Source organism: Rutidosis leptorrhynchoides, chromosome 1 (genome assembly GCF_046630445.1).
Source record: "Rutidosis leptorrhynchoides isolate AG116_Rl617_1_P2 chromosome 1, CSIRO_AGI_Rlap_v1, whole genome shotgun sequence".
Classification (NCBI taxonomy): Eukaryota; Viridiplantae; Streptophyta; class Magnoliopsida; order Asterales; family Asteraceae; genus Rutidosis; species Rutidosis leptorrhynchoides.
This window is the reverse complement of record NC_092333.1, coordinates 622209125-622224492: the sequence shown is the minus strand read 5'-3', so window position 1 is coordinate 622224492 and position 15368 is coordinate 622209125. Positions and strand designations below refer to the sequence as shown.

General features: G+C 41.1%; 1 protein-coding gene across 1 annotated transcript; it reads left to right on the top strand.

Moving 5' to 3' along the window:
• Positions 1-1878: 1878 nt before the first annotated feature.
• On the top strand, positions 1879-14787 carry LOC139885566 (RNA-binding KH domain-containing protein PEPPER-like). Its single transcript, XM_071869320.1, has 6 exons — positions 1879-2282; positions 11699-11945; positions 12026-12177; positions 12255-12509; positions 14219-14413; positions 14487-14787. Exons 1-6 carry the CDS (start codon positions 1956-1958, stop codon positions 14691-14693), a joined length of 1383 nt encoding a protein of 460 aa, XP_071725421.1. The 5' UTR covers positions 1879-1955; the 3' UTR covers positions 14694-14787.
• Positions 14788-15368: the final 581 nt, after the last annotated feature.

Sequence of the window (15368 nt, the reverse complement as noted above, 5' to 3'; positions counted from 1 at the left end):
TATTATTTATATAAATGTCACTTTTTATTTATTACTTATAGATTAATAGTTATAAATAATATTATTGAAATGCATAAATTTTAATTAGCAGTGAGTGTCGAATAAAAGTTTATTATTTGGTCAACGTTAAATTGATTGTGTATATAACAACCCTTAAATAATTAATACGTATAGTCAGACAGTAAACCCTAGGGTCATTTCAGTAATTTCAGAAGTCAAAAAGTGAGGGTTGTTATACGTTGATAGAACGGGACTATAAAATACATATATATTTCATATTGCGTGTAGTTGCAACAACAAAAAACTGCTCGAGTTCTATCAGATTTAAGAAATGCGTTGAATCTAATTATGTAATGGTATAATTTTACCAATATACAGTAATGCGTTACCATTCCCTCAATATTAGTATTAAAAATTGTTTGGTAGTTTTTCTTATGATTTTATATGAACAAATGTCTGTAAATTTATAGTTTTTCTGATGATCGTAGTAGTATATAGGAGTAGGGATCAAATAGAAATTAAATTGTCGAAAATTAGGTTTAGTGAATTTTTTAAATTAAATGGCTACATATGATAGTTTTAGTATTTAAATTGGGTATATATATGATATTATATGATTTACTTAGGTAAATATGTGATTTTAAAAGTTGATAAGGGTATATATAAATAATTGTGACATGTGTAAATTACAATTGGCTTAATATGCAATATTTAAGGAGCTAATGACATGTAACCTAATCAAATCTCTCTTTTATATATATATATATATATATATATATATATATATATATATATATATATATATATATATATATATATATATATATATATATATATATATATATATATATAAACTTAAGTTGCATTAAAATGTTCATGTGCCTTTTCACGTATTTAGTTGATCAAATACCATGGCCTGTCTTTTATGTTTTTTAACGACAACCGGACTTGAGACGCAACATTTTGATTAACGAGTCTTTTATATATTGCTAGGTCAGACACCATTCAATTACAAAACTGATCAAAAATAACAACAATCAACGTATATGAAGTCTTGCTCTTTCTTTAAAAAACTAGGATTACAAGTGATGAAATTTTAACGTAATTTTGGGTGTCAAATTATATTGATTGATATGATATTGTTTGTTTTATGCATATTTTCGGTGACAATATCGATCATATTCATAATTATACATCATCTAAGTTACTTTTTTGCACTTACAATACTTATTTAGTTTAAAATTAATTTTTTCAGGTGAATAAATAACCAAAAGATCCGAAATAGAGACCCTCCTGCGGATAAAAAAAAAAGGAGGAAGTCAATAAAAAAGAGATGTTAATGATTAATTAATACAAATTGTACAAGTCGTCATTATTTTGATCATATCTCTCTTTCATCTAGACTCTAATTTAGTTGATTTAAAATTTCAAAAATTTGTAACTAAAAGGATTACGAATTATACTATTATTTAGTCAAATTTTAAGTGAGGCAATGACCCCTCCCTGCCCCATATAAGATCCGCCCCATAGTATTACGATGGTGTTTTTGTTTGATAAATACGAGTATGCAAATTCGTTTTTTATTGACATGGAGACAAGTTAGAGATGATTGGTTTTAAGGGTTGACAATCAAGATAGTGGTGCAAAAATCGATCCCTATATCATTCTTGTGCGGGGCATGTTTATTCAACAAGTGAACCCAAATAGCTTTATCGGCGATCCTATGATATATGCGGGTCATAACTCGGACTCTTTTTTTTTTTTTTTTAATAAAATTAAAATTTATAAAATAAAAAGTTTATAACACCATAAGGACGAAAAGGTCATTTGAAAAGTTAATAAGATCCCTGGTGATGTAATTAATAGTAGCTCTGTAAACACTTGCACAATATTTTACAGATCAAAGAACCCCTCTCCCTCAAAACCCTAACCCTCACACACACAAAAACACACATATGGCTTCCACCACACCTTCAGTCAATGGCACCGTTACAGAAATACCTAAACCCGACGCACAATCTGCAAATAACGCCGTCGTAGAAACGGCGCCGGAATCAATCGCGACGGAGCCAGCACCAGCGACTATTACAGCTCCGGCAGAAGTAGCACCGGAGAAAAAGTGGCCCGGATGGCCTGGAGAGTGTGTGTTCCGGCTTATAGTGCCTGTGCTTAAAGTCGGGAGCATAATTGGACGGAAAGGAGATATTATTAGGAAAATGTGTGAAGAAACTAAAGCTCGAATTCGTGTACTCGAGGCTGGTGTTGGTACGCCTGATCGCATTGTAAGTTTTTATCTAAATTGTTATATACTAATATAAGTTTCGTATTTATATCTATATGTATATGTATATATGTATGGTACTACATACTACATGTAACTATAGTAATACAGTTAGGGCTTTTTTGTGATAATTATTTTGCCTGCTTTATAATTGGTATCTGGGGAAGGACAGACTGCTATGACTTAATATTAGGTGAAGGACAGATTGTTCTGAATTAATTTTAGGGGGAGGATGGATTGTTGTGTGATCAATTCTTAGAAAAGATGTTAAAGTTTGATGCTTTTTTTGTTATTAGTGAAGTTGATTGTTAACATGTTGGGTCTGTGTAGTAAGAACGTTCGAAAAAGAAATTATTTAGATGTTATTTGTTTGTCACTTTTCAGACTTGTTATTGACAACGTGATAAGAGCTTCACTAGTTTACTGCATAGATTAGATGATGCCTCTCTTCGCCTCTTTGGATTGAAATAGTACCACATGACTAGTTTGCTTGTGCCTGTAGACTAATTAGGAGTGTAACTGAGTAAATATTAACTTTAGGTTGCTTGACTCTTGAAAAGATTGGTAGGAACTTGCACGATTTGTAGTTTGGTGAGCTCATAAAGAAAAAGTGTGTGAACTAATTATTAAATGCTAAAGTATGGCTGGCCTCATATAGGATCTACTCTGCCTTGCTTTTTTGATGAGTCTGCGAACTATTGACTAGCCTTCACGAGTCAGCAATCTTGTCCATACCTCTAAGACTATCTTCTTATAGGATTTGATTGCGTCTGCCTTGTTTAAAGATTGGATGAAAACTTATTATGTTTGGCAATACCAATAGTGGATTTAACTACATAGAAGGGTAGAAAGTGAGAAAGGGAAGAGAGCTGATCATCGTTGTTATGAGAGTTCTTAATTGTGGCTAATTTTCATTTAGCTAGTATATTACTACACTAAGTATCAAGACACATAATGAATTTTCCGATACAATGTTGCTTCAGTCAAAATTGACCCATAAGGATAAGAGGGGTATGAAGTCATGGGAGGCTCAAGTGTAATACATTGATTCCACTGGAAAACGGGGAACTATGTTTAAACTTTCAACATTCTCATTTATACTTTCATTTTAGGTTAAGCCTAACATTTATGTGCACATACTTAAAAAATTATGTATCTCATAAATGTATTGTGCGTAGATTTAGCACACTCAACCCAATACATAAATTGCTGAGATTAATGTTGGGATAATGATACTTAGTGGGATTGTCTACATCTCACCCCCTCATACCTCACATTCATGGGATTGAGTATTGTTGTTGCTGCTGTAATGTTGTTGGACTGAAATGAATGATGGTTCTTAGAAAAGTTATGTGGGAAATCACGTCCAAATAGAGTGGCAAGAAGTAAGCGTGTGCAAAGAGGCAAAGAGCAATTGATCATGCACGTGTAGTTTTAATAGCACATCGGTGTTTTTAGGTGCACTTTAAATGACCCCGTCTAAAGTGTGTATAGTTTGGATCTTATCTTCTTTGGTAGTAAGTTTTACTTGCTTATGACTTACCAAAGCAAACTTGTTAATAACCAGAATAAAGTGCTTGAAGGCTTAAGGTTATGCGTTATAAGCTACATAGTATATTATTCAACTTTTAGCAAAGAATTATTTGATGACGATAGCATCAGCACTATTTTCCTTCCCTGGTTTATTACTTTCTAAGGGATTTTAGGCGTGTAATGGGGAGACACCGTAGAAGTAAATACCTTCCTAGACTCCTGGTAATGATACGCATACCCGATCAGCTCGTGTAGCGCATCATACAGCACCGCCACAAGGATTGCAGGGCGCGCGTTGTGGCATAAAGCGCTATAGTAACAGCCATGGCGCCAATCCCATACGTACGCGGTGGTGGCATACACATGTCAGGCGATGCTGTAGCTGACAGAGAACACCTGGCAGACAAACGATCCAGTCCGACAAGAACACTTTTTGCTTTTGTCGGGCCAGCTTACTCAAAGATGTACTATTGGCAGGCCACGATCCTTTTAACCTTATTATGTGGCGATAAAAGACAAGAAGGGCTGTCCTATAAATAAAGGACTTCGTCCATAACATAGGGGGATGTAGAATTCACTACACACACATATACCCTAACAACAACAGCGCGTGGCGCAATTATACCCGCGCTACCAGACTTATAGCATTTCACTAGACATTCTTGATATACAGGTAACGTTCTACGAACACGAACCCTACGACTTAGCGCGAGCCATCGCCGACTGGACTACCCGCCGATGGTGGGTCTATGTTTAGCCACCCCCGCTGAGATCCTCATCTCGCAGGGGGTTATTCACGGTACTCCGGACCGGAGAGTTAGACTCAATTGACCCTTAAATCCCTCTTCACTTGATGTCAAGCATGGACCGAACCCGACCCGATTATTCTATGCTTGATCATTTGGCGCCATTCGTGGGACACACAAGTTAAAAGATTTTGATTTGATCTTTTCTCTGTATGTCCACTAACAACTCGCTTGTCTCTTTTTGATACAGTAACAGGTGTTGAAATGACTAGCAAGCAAGAAGTACCTAAACCTGCGCAAGCGCGAGCTACCTCGACCACAGGACCTAAGCCATCCATCAAGAGACCCGCAGGAACCTCCGACGGCGCGCCACCAAGAGGTACCCAGATACCTCCCCCTGGTGCGCCCACATCATCTTTCAAGACCCCGGAAGCAATCAGGCCGATACCCTGGGCCTCGAACACCACAAGCACGGGGTTCACCCCCGTCTATCCAACCTCTGAAGCCACGCGCAGTAGCCCTAGCCACACTAGCAGTCCTGCTGGCCCACAAAGCGCAAGACCTTCGCCCTCGCCACGAAGGGATGCTTCCCCAACAACTCCCGGATCTAGCGCCACTACTTTTGCACAGGGAACCTCGCCTGCAGGAAAAGGCGCGCCCACTGAATCGCCGGCTCGAACGCGCGAACAACGCGCTCTCAGCCAAGCCAATCTGATTTATGCTTTGATGAATGTCGCGCCAGACGACATGGTGCATGAATTCGAACAGCCCGGAAAGGCTGAACTCATGATCAAAAACCTGTACGCAGGAATGAAAGAAGTACCCGTCAAACCTTCTTTCGAAACTGCTCCTACGGGAGAAAAGTTCTCAGCGCACATACTGAATCATGTCTCGACGCCACTGCCCGTGATACCGCTAACCCTGGGGTATTACGACGGATTCTCGGACCCTGATGACTTTTTACAGAAATATGAAGGAATAGCGCGAAACCAACGCTGGGATGATGAGACAAAATGCATGGAGTTCCGTCCGCTGCTTGAAGGTGTGGCTCGACAGTGGTTCAACAACCTTCCAGCGCACGTGACGTTATAAGCTGTTATGATGATCTCCGAACACGTTTCCTGCTTAACTTCCATAACATGCGCGCAACTCGAAGGACGCATGTTGAATGTCATGACATCAAGCATGAGCGAGGAGAATCCCTGGGACAGTTCATCGACAGATACTGCCAAGAGGTAGCCAAAATCCCTAATTGCGCCGAGTCATTGAAGGTATCCGGTTTCATACATGGAATCTGTCGGGAGCGCCACCTAACGTTGTGGCAGAGACTTAGGAAGCGCCCTCCCGAGACACTAGCAGAAGCGATAAGAGAAGCGCACAAACACATGCGCGCTGAAGAAGACACCACCAGATACTCGAGTTACAGAGGTTCAGGAAATGGTCGGCGTGACGGTTACGATTTGCCAAGGGGTGGGCGCCAGTCCGACGGTTTCGGAAGAAACCTGCACGACTCCAGCCCATACCGCCACCATGGTAACAATCATCACAGCGATAGGAAGCACCAGCGAAACCATCAAGGGAACAACAACAACAACCAGTAACATCACGGAACAGGGACAGTGACACAAGGGAAAACAAGCAAGCCTTAATCAGAAGCCTCACCAAGAGCCTGAAAAAGATATACATAACGGAGCCCATCTCGAAAACGTTTGAGAAACCTGCGCGCATGTCCGAATATGCGCGACGTGATAAGTCTAAATTCTGCGACTTTCACGACGATTTCGGACATGAGACCAATCGCTGCAAAGCGTTGGTTGATAAGGTGGTCGTTTGCCTCAAGCGCGGGGAGCTGAATCATTTGAAGCCAAGGAAGGATGAGTCGGGTGGATATAAGAAGGAGAATGAAGGAGGTGAGAAGGACAAGGTTATCTATGTCTTTTCATGGGAGAAGAAGAAAGAAATCGAGAAGGAACCATTGCTGCCATATGAAACCCTCAAGGCGCACCTTCCACGCGAGCCTATTTACGAAAGGAAATGTGCTCCGTTGGTCGTGGAAGGTTACTTGCCTAGTACATTAACAATATTCTTATCGACACTGGCAGTTGCGTCAATGTTATGTTCTTCCACTACTTTGATGACTTGTCCTACAAGATGAAAAGCAACATAAGAGAGGTGAAACAGCAATTCAGAGGAATAAGTGGGGACCCAGCTTGGTCAAAAGGGATACTCGGAGCAGCGTTGACCTTGCGGGATGATCATGACAGGGAGAGGGAGCACACGTTGGTGGTTGACTTTAAGGTAATCCGCGCAGAATCAGAATACGACGCTATCCTTGGACAGCCGGCGTTATCGCACTTTGCCATCACCACCAACATTTCTCAAGGCGTTATAGTGCAGCCTACCCCGCTAGGGAAAGCCACGCTCAAGTCCAAAGAAACAGCAGAGGACTATCGACTTCAGCAGGTACACGTATACATATGCGACTAATTGCTTTGAAAAATTAAAACAACAGATTATGCGCGGGCACACAAAGGCAGAATCAACACTTAAATACTTAACCGGATGGAATGCAGTAGACGCGTAACCAGTCTGCGCGCTTACCGCACTAAAATGAGCACAATCTTACATAATCCGAAACATAAGACGCATATGAGAGTGCGTTTGCACACATACTCGCCCATTCGTTGATTTGTAACACTATTTGACTGGTATCCACAGATCCGAAGTATTCAAGCCGCGGCAAAGGCGAAGAAAGATGGGGCCAGTTCTTCAGGAGCTGGAAATGACGAGGGAGACGAAATTGCCGGCGTCGACTATGAGTACGAAGAACACAAGGACGAGAAGTTGAGGGAGAGAGCATGTGGCTACAGTTATGATCAAGGTGGATATAGCTATTACTGGTATTAGAAAGTTTGGAAATTCTTAAGCGCACCCTGTTTAGCGCGTATTTGAAATTTGTAATGATGACAATCTCTAAGCGCTTTACGCGCATTATCTATCTATGTTTAATTATTGTCTCCAAGTTATTGTCTGCTATAATCTTTGTGCCATTTATATGCAAAGTAGTTCTATAACTTGAAAACGGTGCGCACAATTATGTAGGCAACGCACTCCTGCCTTTGAAGGGTTGCTTTCTCCAGCGCCCGTGCGGCAGAAGCTTGTTTGGCGACAAGCTAGTCTATTATAACCGGACGGTTAAGCGTCATTGGGTTGACCTAACCAACCCGCGCATAACTTGAGATCTGCAAATCATGACTATAAACGATGGCGTTGGTCGCGCCTTACCTCAACCCTAAGTGTTGGCGCACTTAGAAAACTCCCGATGCGCACATACGGATATTTAACTTAAGCATATATTGTGTGCACAATAATATATGTGATAAGTTAAACGTTGACATGCCTTGAGTATAATTACGATTAAGATCAACGAGAACTTAGCCAATAGAAAAATGTTAACAAACGATCTTACGCGCATGATCACACTATAATTGCGAACAAAACCCATATACCTGGTCATACAAATACTTAGCAACCGTCGCTTGGACAAAAACTCGCAAACCACAAAGGGTGGAATCATATCTAGCGCGTGTATATCGCCTATGACTAACAACGATAAAATCTGCCCAAGTGCCAATCACTAGCGCACATTCATAAACTTCATAACATAAACGTTACCCACAACAAAGAAAAGACAATAAGATAAATATTTTATTTCCATCAAAGTCATTACATGCATGAAGAAGATAACAAATTTACAAATGTTCGTTTAACAAGCGGTGCGCATCAGCAGTAGGGTCGTTGGATAAAGCTACCAATGAAGAAACCATGATGTTCACAAGCGTCGGCGCTACTTCCTTGCTCTTTTGCTGCAAAAGGATCCACTTCTTTAGCAATAATTGCATCTAAAGCCTTGGAAGATTGAACGTGCGGCTGGATCTTCTTCCAAAAGATAAGCTTCTCTTCCTCCCTAAAGGTAAGAATGGCATCAACAAGCAGATCGCTCACGTACTTGGAATCGCAAGCGCGAGTAACCAGCCCGGGAAGACCCTTCTTCAGGGTCTCAAATTGATGCACCGCCGCATCACGATTGGCTTCGCAAGTAGACAAGCGACCGGCCAAATCTTCACGCTCTTTCGCTAGAGAGCTCTTCTCAGACTCAAGGGAGTTAACCTTTTTGGCTAACCCCTCAACCTCAGAAGTCAAAGATACTTTCTCAGCAGCTAAATTAGACGAGACGCTAATTGCCTCTTCGCGCGCCTTTTCTGACCGCTCGAGCTCTGAGTTCAGATGCACGATGCGGTCATGCATCTGATCAACAGTCAACGCGCCTGGCGTAGAAGAGCCAGCGCCATCCAAACGAGCCCTTTCGCGACGCAGGCAAAACTGGGAACGCATCAAGTTCAACATAGCTAGCTGAACATCAAAGCGCCATTCCGCCTCCGGTGATATATGTGTGAAGTAATTGGAGAGTTTGATACTCTCCAGAAAATTGGATTGGGAAGTCGTCGTAGCCTCCGGTATCGACAGCAAATCATTCATGCCATAGAATTGCAGACGAGCCTCTGCAGACAAGAAGATAACTGATTAAGTAACATCATAGGTAGCGCGATTGTCCAAAACTTAAAGAAAAATGAAACTACCTTTTGCCCTTCTAGGGCGCTTGCGCTTATTCCCACTCTCAGTGGGGCATCAGTCACCTTTGCCCCCTCGGCATCCGCTTGGTGAGAGTCGTCACCTGCATGACCCTCGCGTTGGTCTGCGTCACCGGAACCACCAGCGCCGACAGCAGCGTCACCCTGCTCGCCCTCGTTCTCCACTTCGGGCGTCTCAGTGTAAACACCCTCAATATCGCGAGAAGCACGGAGCCTGTCTAGACGCATCTCTGCAAATTTAACAAGTTAAGTTAGACGAAAGTAATGAAGAGAAAACAAGTACAAAAATAACGCCCATCTGCCGCCTACCATTATCATCGGCATCTTTGATAACTGGCAGGGCAGGCGGATAGGGGCACATATTAGCAATCCGTAAAATATCCGAGCTATATTGGCGGATGGGGAGTTCGCGGTTGTAAAAATACTCGAGTCTCCGCTGATCGTCTGGGGAAAGGGGAGGCCTGACGTTTAACCGCGCATTTGTAGCTTCCGTGTGCCATGCGCAAATATTTCTATACGCAAGAGGGATAAAAGAATCATCGATGAAGAAGAACGAGTTCTTCCACTTCTTGCGCACCCCGGCTTTCAGGCGCTTCACAAAGTTAATCCTGTCGTTAAAAGAATACCAACTTTGTTGATTTTTACGGTAGGAAAATACGTTCTTAAACAAATCCAGCGATGGAGGAAATTGATAGTGGCGGCAAATCATCTCAAAGAAGGTAACGCGACACGCGCTATACGGGTGCAGCTGGCCAATACCGATATTGAAATGGCTAAGAACCTCCATGAAGAAAGAAGTAGGAGGATAGCGCACATTCCCTTCTACCATGACCTGTTGATATACAGTGACCTTACCTTCAATAACATCATCTGCGCGCTGATCAGGTAGGGGCGTTATAGGATTCAAATCGGCCAAAGGTGGGTACCAGTCCACCAACAGCGCGATCTTGCGCCTTGTCATAACATACCTAATAACCTCGCAGTTTGGAGGCTCAGAAGTAGACGAAGAAGATACCATCTATTAACAAATAATTCAAAAGATCGTAAGAAAAAAGACTAAACGCGCGCTAACCTGAAAAAGCTAAAAAGACGAGGTCGAAATAATAAGCTGAGAAGATTTGCGCAGGATTAGAGAGCACAGATGAAGTAAAAAGTGAAAGAGATGATTATGAGTTATTTATAGGGAAGCAAAAACACGGAAGAGGCCTCAAGAGAAATTGAAAAAGGGCGGTCAAAATATGAAAGGCGGAGATGGAGCCACGTGTCAAAAGCTGGAAAGAAAGAAGTACGAGGTAACCAAGGGCGGCGAAAACGGCGGAAGGATAACTGTAGCAACTGACAAACGTCGCCTCGATTTCCTTGCATTTAATGCAGCAGGACAAACAAAATTTTCGTTCAAATACAATAGAAATAAAGCGAAGGCGCGTGTAAAAAGAATGGACGGACGGTGGTTACAAGTTGAGTTCAACGCCATGCGCAGTTCCTGCGCATACCATTGAACTGGGGGACTTAATGATACGCATACCCGATCAGCTCGTGTAGCGCATCATACAGCACCGCCACAAGGATTCCAGGGCGCGCGCTGTGGCATAAAGCGCTATAGTAACAGCCATGGCGCCAATCCCATACGTACGCGGTGGTGGCGTACACATGTCAGGCGATGTTGTAGCTGACAGAGAACACCTGGCAGACAAAAGATCCAGTCCGACAAGAATACTTTTTGCTTTTGTCGGGCCAACTTACTCAAAGATGTACTATTGGCAGGCCACGATCCTTTTAACCTTATTATGTGTCAATAAAAGACAAGAAGGGCTGCCCTATAAATAAAGGACTTCGTCCACAACATAGGGGGATCTAGAATTCACTACACACACATATACCCTAACAACAGCAGCGCGTGGCGCAATTATACCCGCGCTACCGGACTTATAGCATTTCATTAGACATTCTTGATATACAGGTAACGTTCTACGAACACGAACCCTACGACTTAGCGCGAGCCATCGCCGACCGGACTACCCGCCGATGGTGGGTCTATGTTTAGCCACCCCCACTGAGATCCTCATCTCGCAGGGGGTTATTCACGGTACTCCGAACCGGAGAGTTAGACTCAATTGACCCTTAAATCCCTCTTCATTTGATGTCAAGCATGGACCGAACCCGACCCGATTATTCTATGCTTGATCACCTGGTTTTCATTTTGTATCGAAAGAGATGTTTAGTTTTGCTGCAAGTCATCTTAACCCGGGGTTTATGTCAAATCATAGAGTTAATTCGACGTCCAAGGACATTCGTAATTCGTTTTTTGCAAGTACTGTTTCTGTTACTACGTTTGTCTGTCTCAATGGACTTTCAATGTTCTAACATCATAATCTACTACACTTTGTTCAGAAATTAATAAAACCAAGAATTGGTGTTTAGTTTCTTGTGTCCTTGTACTGAAATCTACCGATAAGTTTCATTTTACTGATGTATTTCTTTTTTAGGTTTTGATATCTGGCAAAGAAGAAACAGAGCTACCCTTCTCACCTGCAATGGATGCTGTAATTAGAATATTCAGACGTATTAATGGCTTTCCAGATCACGAAAGCGAGAGTATAACATCCGTCCCTTTCTGCTCTATCCGACTGTTGGTCCCGTCAATGCAAGCCATAAGCCTAATCGGAAAGCAAGGATCTACAATCAAATCAATACAGGAGACCACTGGTTGTCCTGTGCGTGTCCTCTCTGGTGGTACGGTCTAAAAAATTCAAATCCCATCATCATTCAGTTCTTGTAAATCGTACTTATTTCTGAACAATGTGATGTTGCAGATGAGGTGTCAGCAATATCTTCCAACGCAGATGAGAGGATTGTCGATATGCAGGGAGAAGGTTCTAAGGTTCTGAAAGCTCTAGAAGCTGTTGTGGGCCACCTGAGGAAGTTTTTGGTTGATCGTAGTGTCCTTCCTCTGTTTGAAAAGCCTGTAAGTATTTGTTGGAGTATTATTAACTTCATATACTCGAATAATTATAATTATAATTAGTATTTCACTTTACGCAGAACAATGTAGCAGCAACCACACAAGAAGCCCAAGTTGAGACATCATGGGCTGACAAACCTGTGATGCGGACTGGTACTGAGTATTCTCTTCCAATGAGGCGAGATACACTCTTTTTTGACCGTGAACCACAACGAGAATCACTGCCCACAGTCACATCACATGGACTATCTTTATATGGTCCTGATCCTGGACTGGGGCTAGCCAGAACACGTTCTCCCGCTGTTCCTCGTACCGGTGGTCCTATTGTCACTCAGGTCAGTTGTCATATCTCTTCATATTCTGTTTTTAATCCTCACATTAGTAATGTCAAACATTTCATCGTTTAGAATTATTTGGATAATGAAACAATGATACCAAACAATGGAATGATGCAGTGTTATCATGGGGATTTGTGCATTGTAGGGAAGTCTTATGTCCATGGCAATTTTTGATATAAATTATAAAAATGTAGATTAAGGGATTGATGGCTTAAACAGAATCGATATTTGAATGATCCAATAAAACGAACAAAAGCCTCTTGGCTTCTTTTTACTTCACGTAAAACAGTAATAATAATAATAAAATATCAACTCCCCTCGAACATCAGCCTGTCGTTAAATATATATAGGCCTAGACATTAATAAGATAAACTAATAAATTGATTGATAAGGATAAGAATTAAGAATAAACAATAAATCAATAATAGATAAACTTGACATTTTAAAAATAACCAAACTAACATATCCACTTGCGTGGAACCAAAGACTTCCAAATGCTGAAGTCGTCATCCAACTCCAGTTGGTGCTCTTTGTTCCCTACGAAATTTACAACGCCATGAATTCAATCCATATGTTCCTTCAAATACTTAGTGAGGCCAATTTTTGCAATAGTTGTTGGCCCAACAATATCTGATCTATTACTGCATCATAAGTGAGGCCAATTTTTGCAATAGTTGTTGGCCCAACAATATCTGATCTATTACTGCATCATCCTCCTCTTTTTCGAAAAGACTCGTCCTTGAGTCTTACACCATCAATCACTGAAACATCTAACCGATCCTCAAGAGCTACACGAGTTCTTTTCAAATCGCTTTTCATAACACCATCAACATCTTCAAGGCCATGAATTCGATCCATACGTTCCTTCAAATATTTAGTGAGCCCGATTTAGCAATAGTAGTTGGCCAAACAATATCTGATCCATTACTGCATCATTCTCCCCTTTTTCGAAAAGACTTGTCCTCGAGTCTACGCCATCAATCACTGAAACATCTAACTGATCCTCAAGAACTACACAAGTTCTTTCCAAATCGCTTTTCATAGCACCATCAACATCTTCACAAGAAATTTTTTTAAATCTTGATTGGGCACGTTGGTGTTGAATTCATCTATTTCAGAACCATCATCAACTTCACTCACGGAATGTATTTGCTGCTAGTATTATCAACGTCATTGAATTTCAGAAAATTTGCATCCTTTTCACTATCCGTATCATAGATGGGATAGAAATCTTCATCCACGGTAGGTTTAGGAACATATTCTAGATTAAAAACTTGTTCAACCTTCGTACCAATGGTCTGTAAGGGATCATGCGTCTGAATCCTCTCAGCGCATCAGCGAACGGATTCATACCTTTCCACTGGTCCTTTGTTTGGTCCGAAGCATAGCGTTCATCATACTTATGATGTCGGCCCAACTCCAATTAAACTTCAAACTTCATCCATTTTGATTGCTACCCACGTACGCATGGCATGCCTAGCTGCTGTTCTTTTTTCCGATTGAATAATAAGGCCCATGATCATTCCATTGGCCCAGCAGCATAGTCCTGCTTTCTGTTTAGCCCACTCCCATTCGCACAAAACCAAGCCCACATACAAAATCTTGAAAGTAATCATGCAGCCCAATGTTTTCGAGCCCACTATTTGTTAGCCCATTTGTAAGCTCGCTCAATCCTGCATCATATTTTATTTGCATATGTTAACCAGATAGCTCAAACAATGCAAATACCGCTGATTTATGCTGAGGATATAATTGGAGTTGGAGGGACAAACATTGCAATGATCCGTCGAACAAGTGGTGCAATTCTTACTGTGCAAGAGAGCAGAGGTTTACCAGATGAGATTACGGTTGAAATAAAAGGGACAGCATCACAGGTTCAGACTGCTCAACAACTTATTGAGGTAAGATACAATACAATCATCCCTCTTCTTTTCAACAGGCACAAACATCCAACTCATACATATGATTATGCAGGATTGTGTCAACGGTCACAAAGAATCATTATCAATTCCAAGCAGCTATGGCATGATGGACTCAGGTTTGAGGTCTTCGTACTCTCAATTGGGAACTCAATTGGGGAATTCATCATACCAACCACCGTCATCAACTTATGGTGGCCAATCGTATGGCGGGTATGGAGCCTCAGGTTTAGGAGGTGGATACAGTAGTTACAGGATGTGAAGTGTACCACCATAGTACACAACGTATTTGAAGCTTCGTTTTCTATTTTGAACGTATGTACTATTATTATTAGTATAAAGCTTCGATTTTTGTTGTTGCCTTCCATCAATATTGACATAGCTAGTAACGACATCAAAGAAATAGAACTTGTGAAATCCATCTTTTGCTTATGTTATATTATCACTTTTTCAGAATTTAAGTAAATTATTGCTTTCAAATGCTCTCTAATTGCAATGAATCATCTTCACTTGAAGTCGTCTCTTTAAGTTATCTGACTTCCAAACAATTTTCTTTTTCTCATTTTTTCCCTTAAAAGTATGTAGTACAATATCTTTTAGACAAAACTACCTATTTTGGAAGTACCTTTTTATCTCTGTTGAATAAAACAGTTGTACTATATTTAGAATATGACATGATCGATTTTTGTGTGTATTTTATTTGGGAACAATAATATGAGACGAGAGGGTATGAAATAAGGATAAAAATACGAATTTATTAAAAACGTGAGTTAAACTATGAAATTACCATTACTTAACTATTACCTATAATATAAGACCATGGATAATGCAGCGTTTTTGCCCCTGATGCCCATGATGTGTCGTGAGAAACGCCCCACAAACGCCCGGAATGGGGCGTTTGTGGGTGTTTGTGTTGGGGCGTTTGTCAAGAAAGCAC

What these genes read in the sequence shown, in the direction of transcription:
- LOC139885566 (XM_071869320.1), top strand. Translation starts at nt 1,956, where the DNA reads ATGGCTTCCACCACACCTTCAGTCAATGGCACCGTTACAGAAATACCT. An exon ending in GTGGTCCTATTGTCACTCAG is followed by an intron (nt 12,510 to 14,218) that starts GTCAGTTGTCAT and finishes TATGTTAACCAG; the next exon opens with ATAGCTCAAACAATGCAAAT. An exon ending in CTGCTCAACAACTTATTGAG is followed by an intron (nt 14,414 to 14,486) that starts GTAAGATACAAT and finishes ATGATTATGCAG; the next exon opens with GATTGTGTCAACGGTCACAA.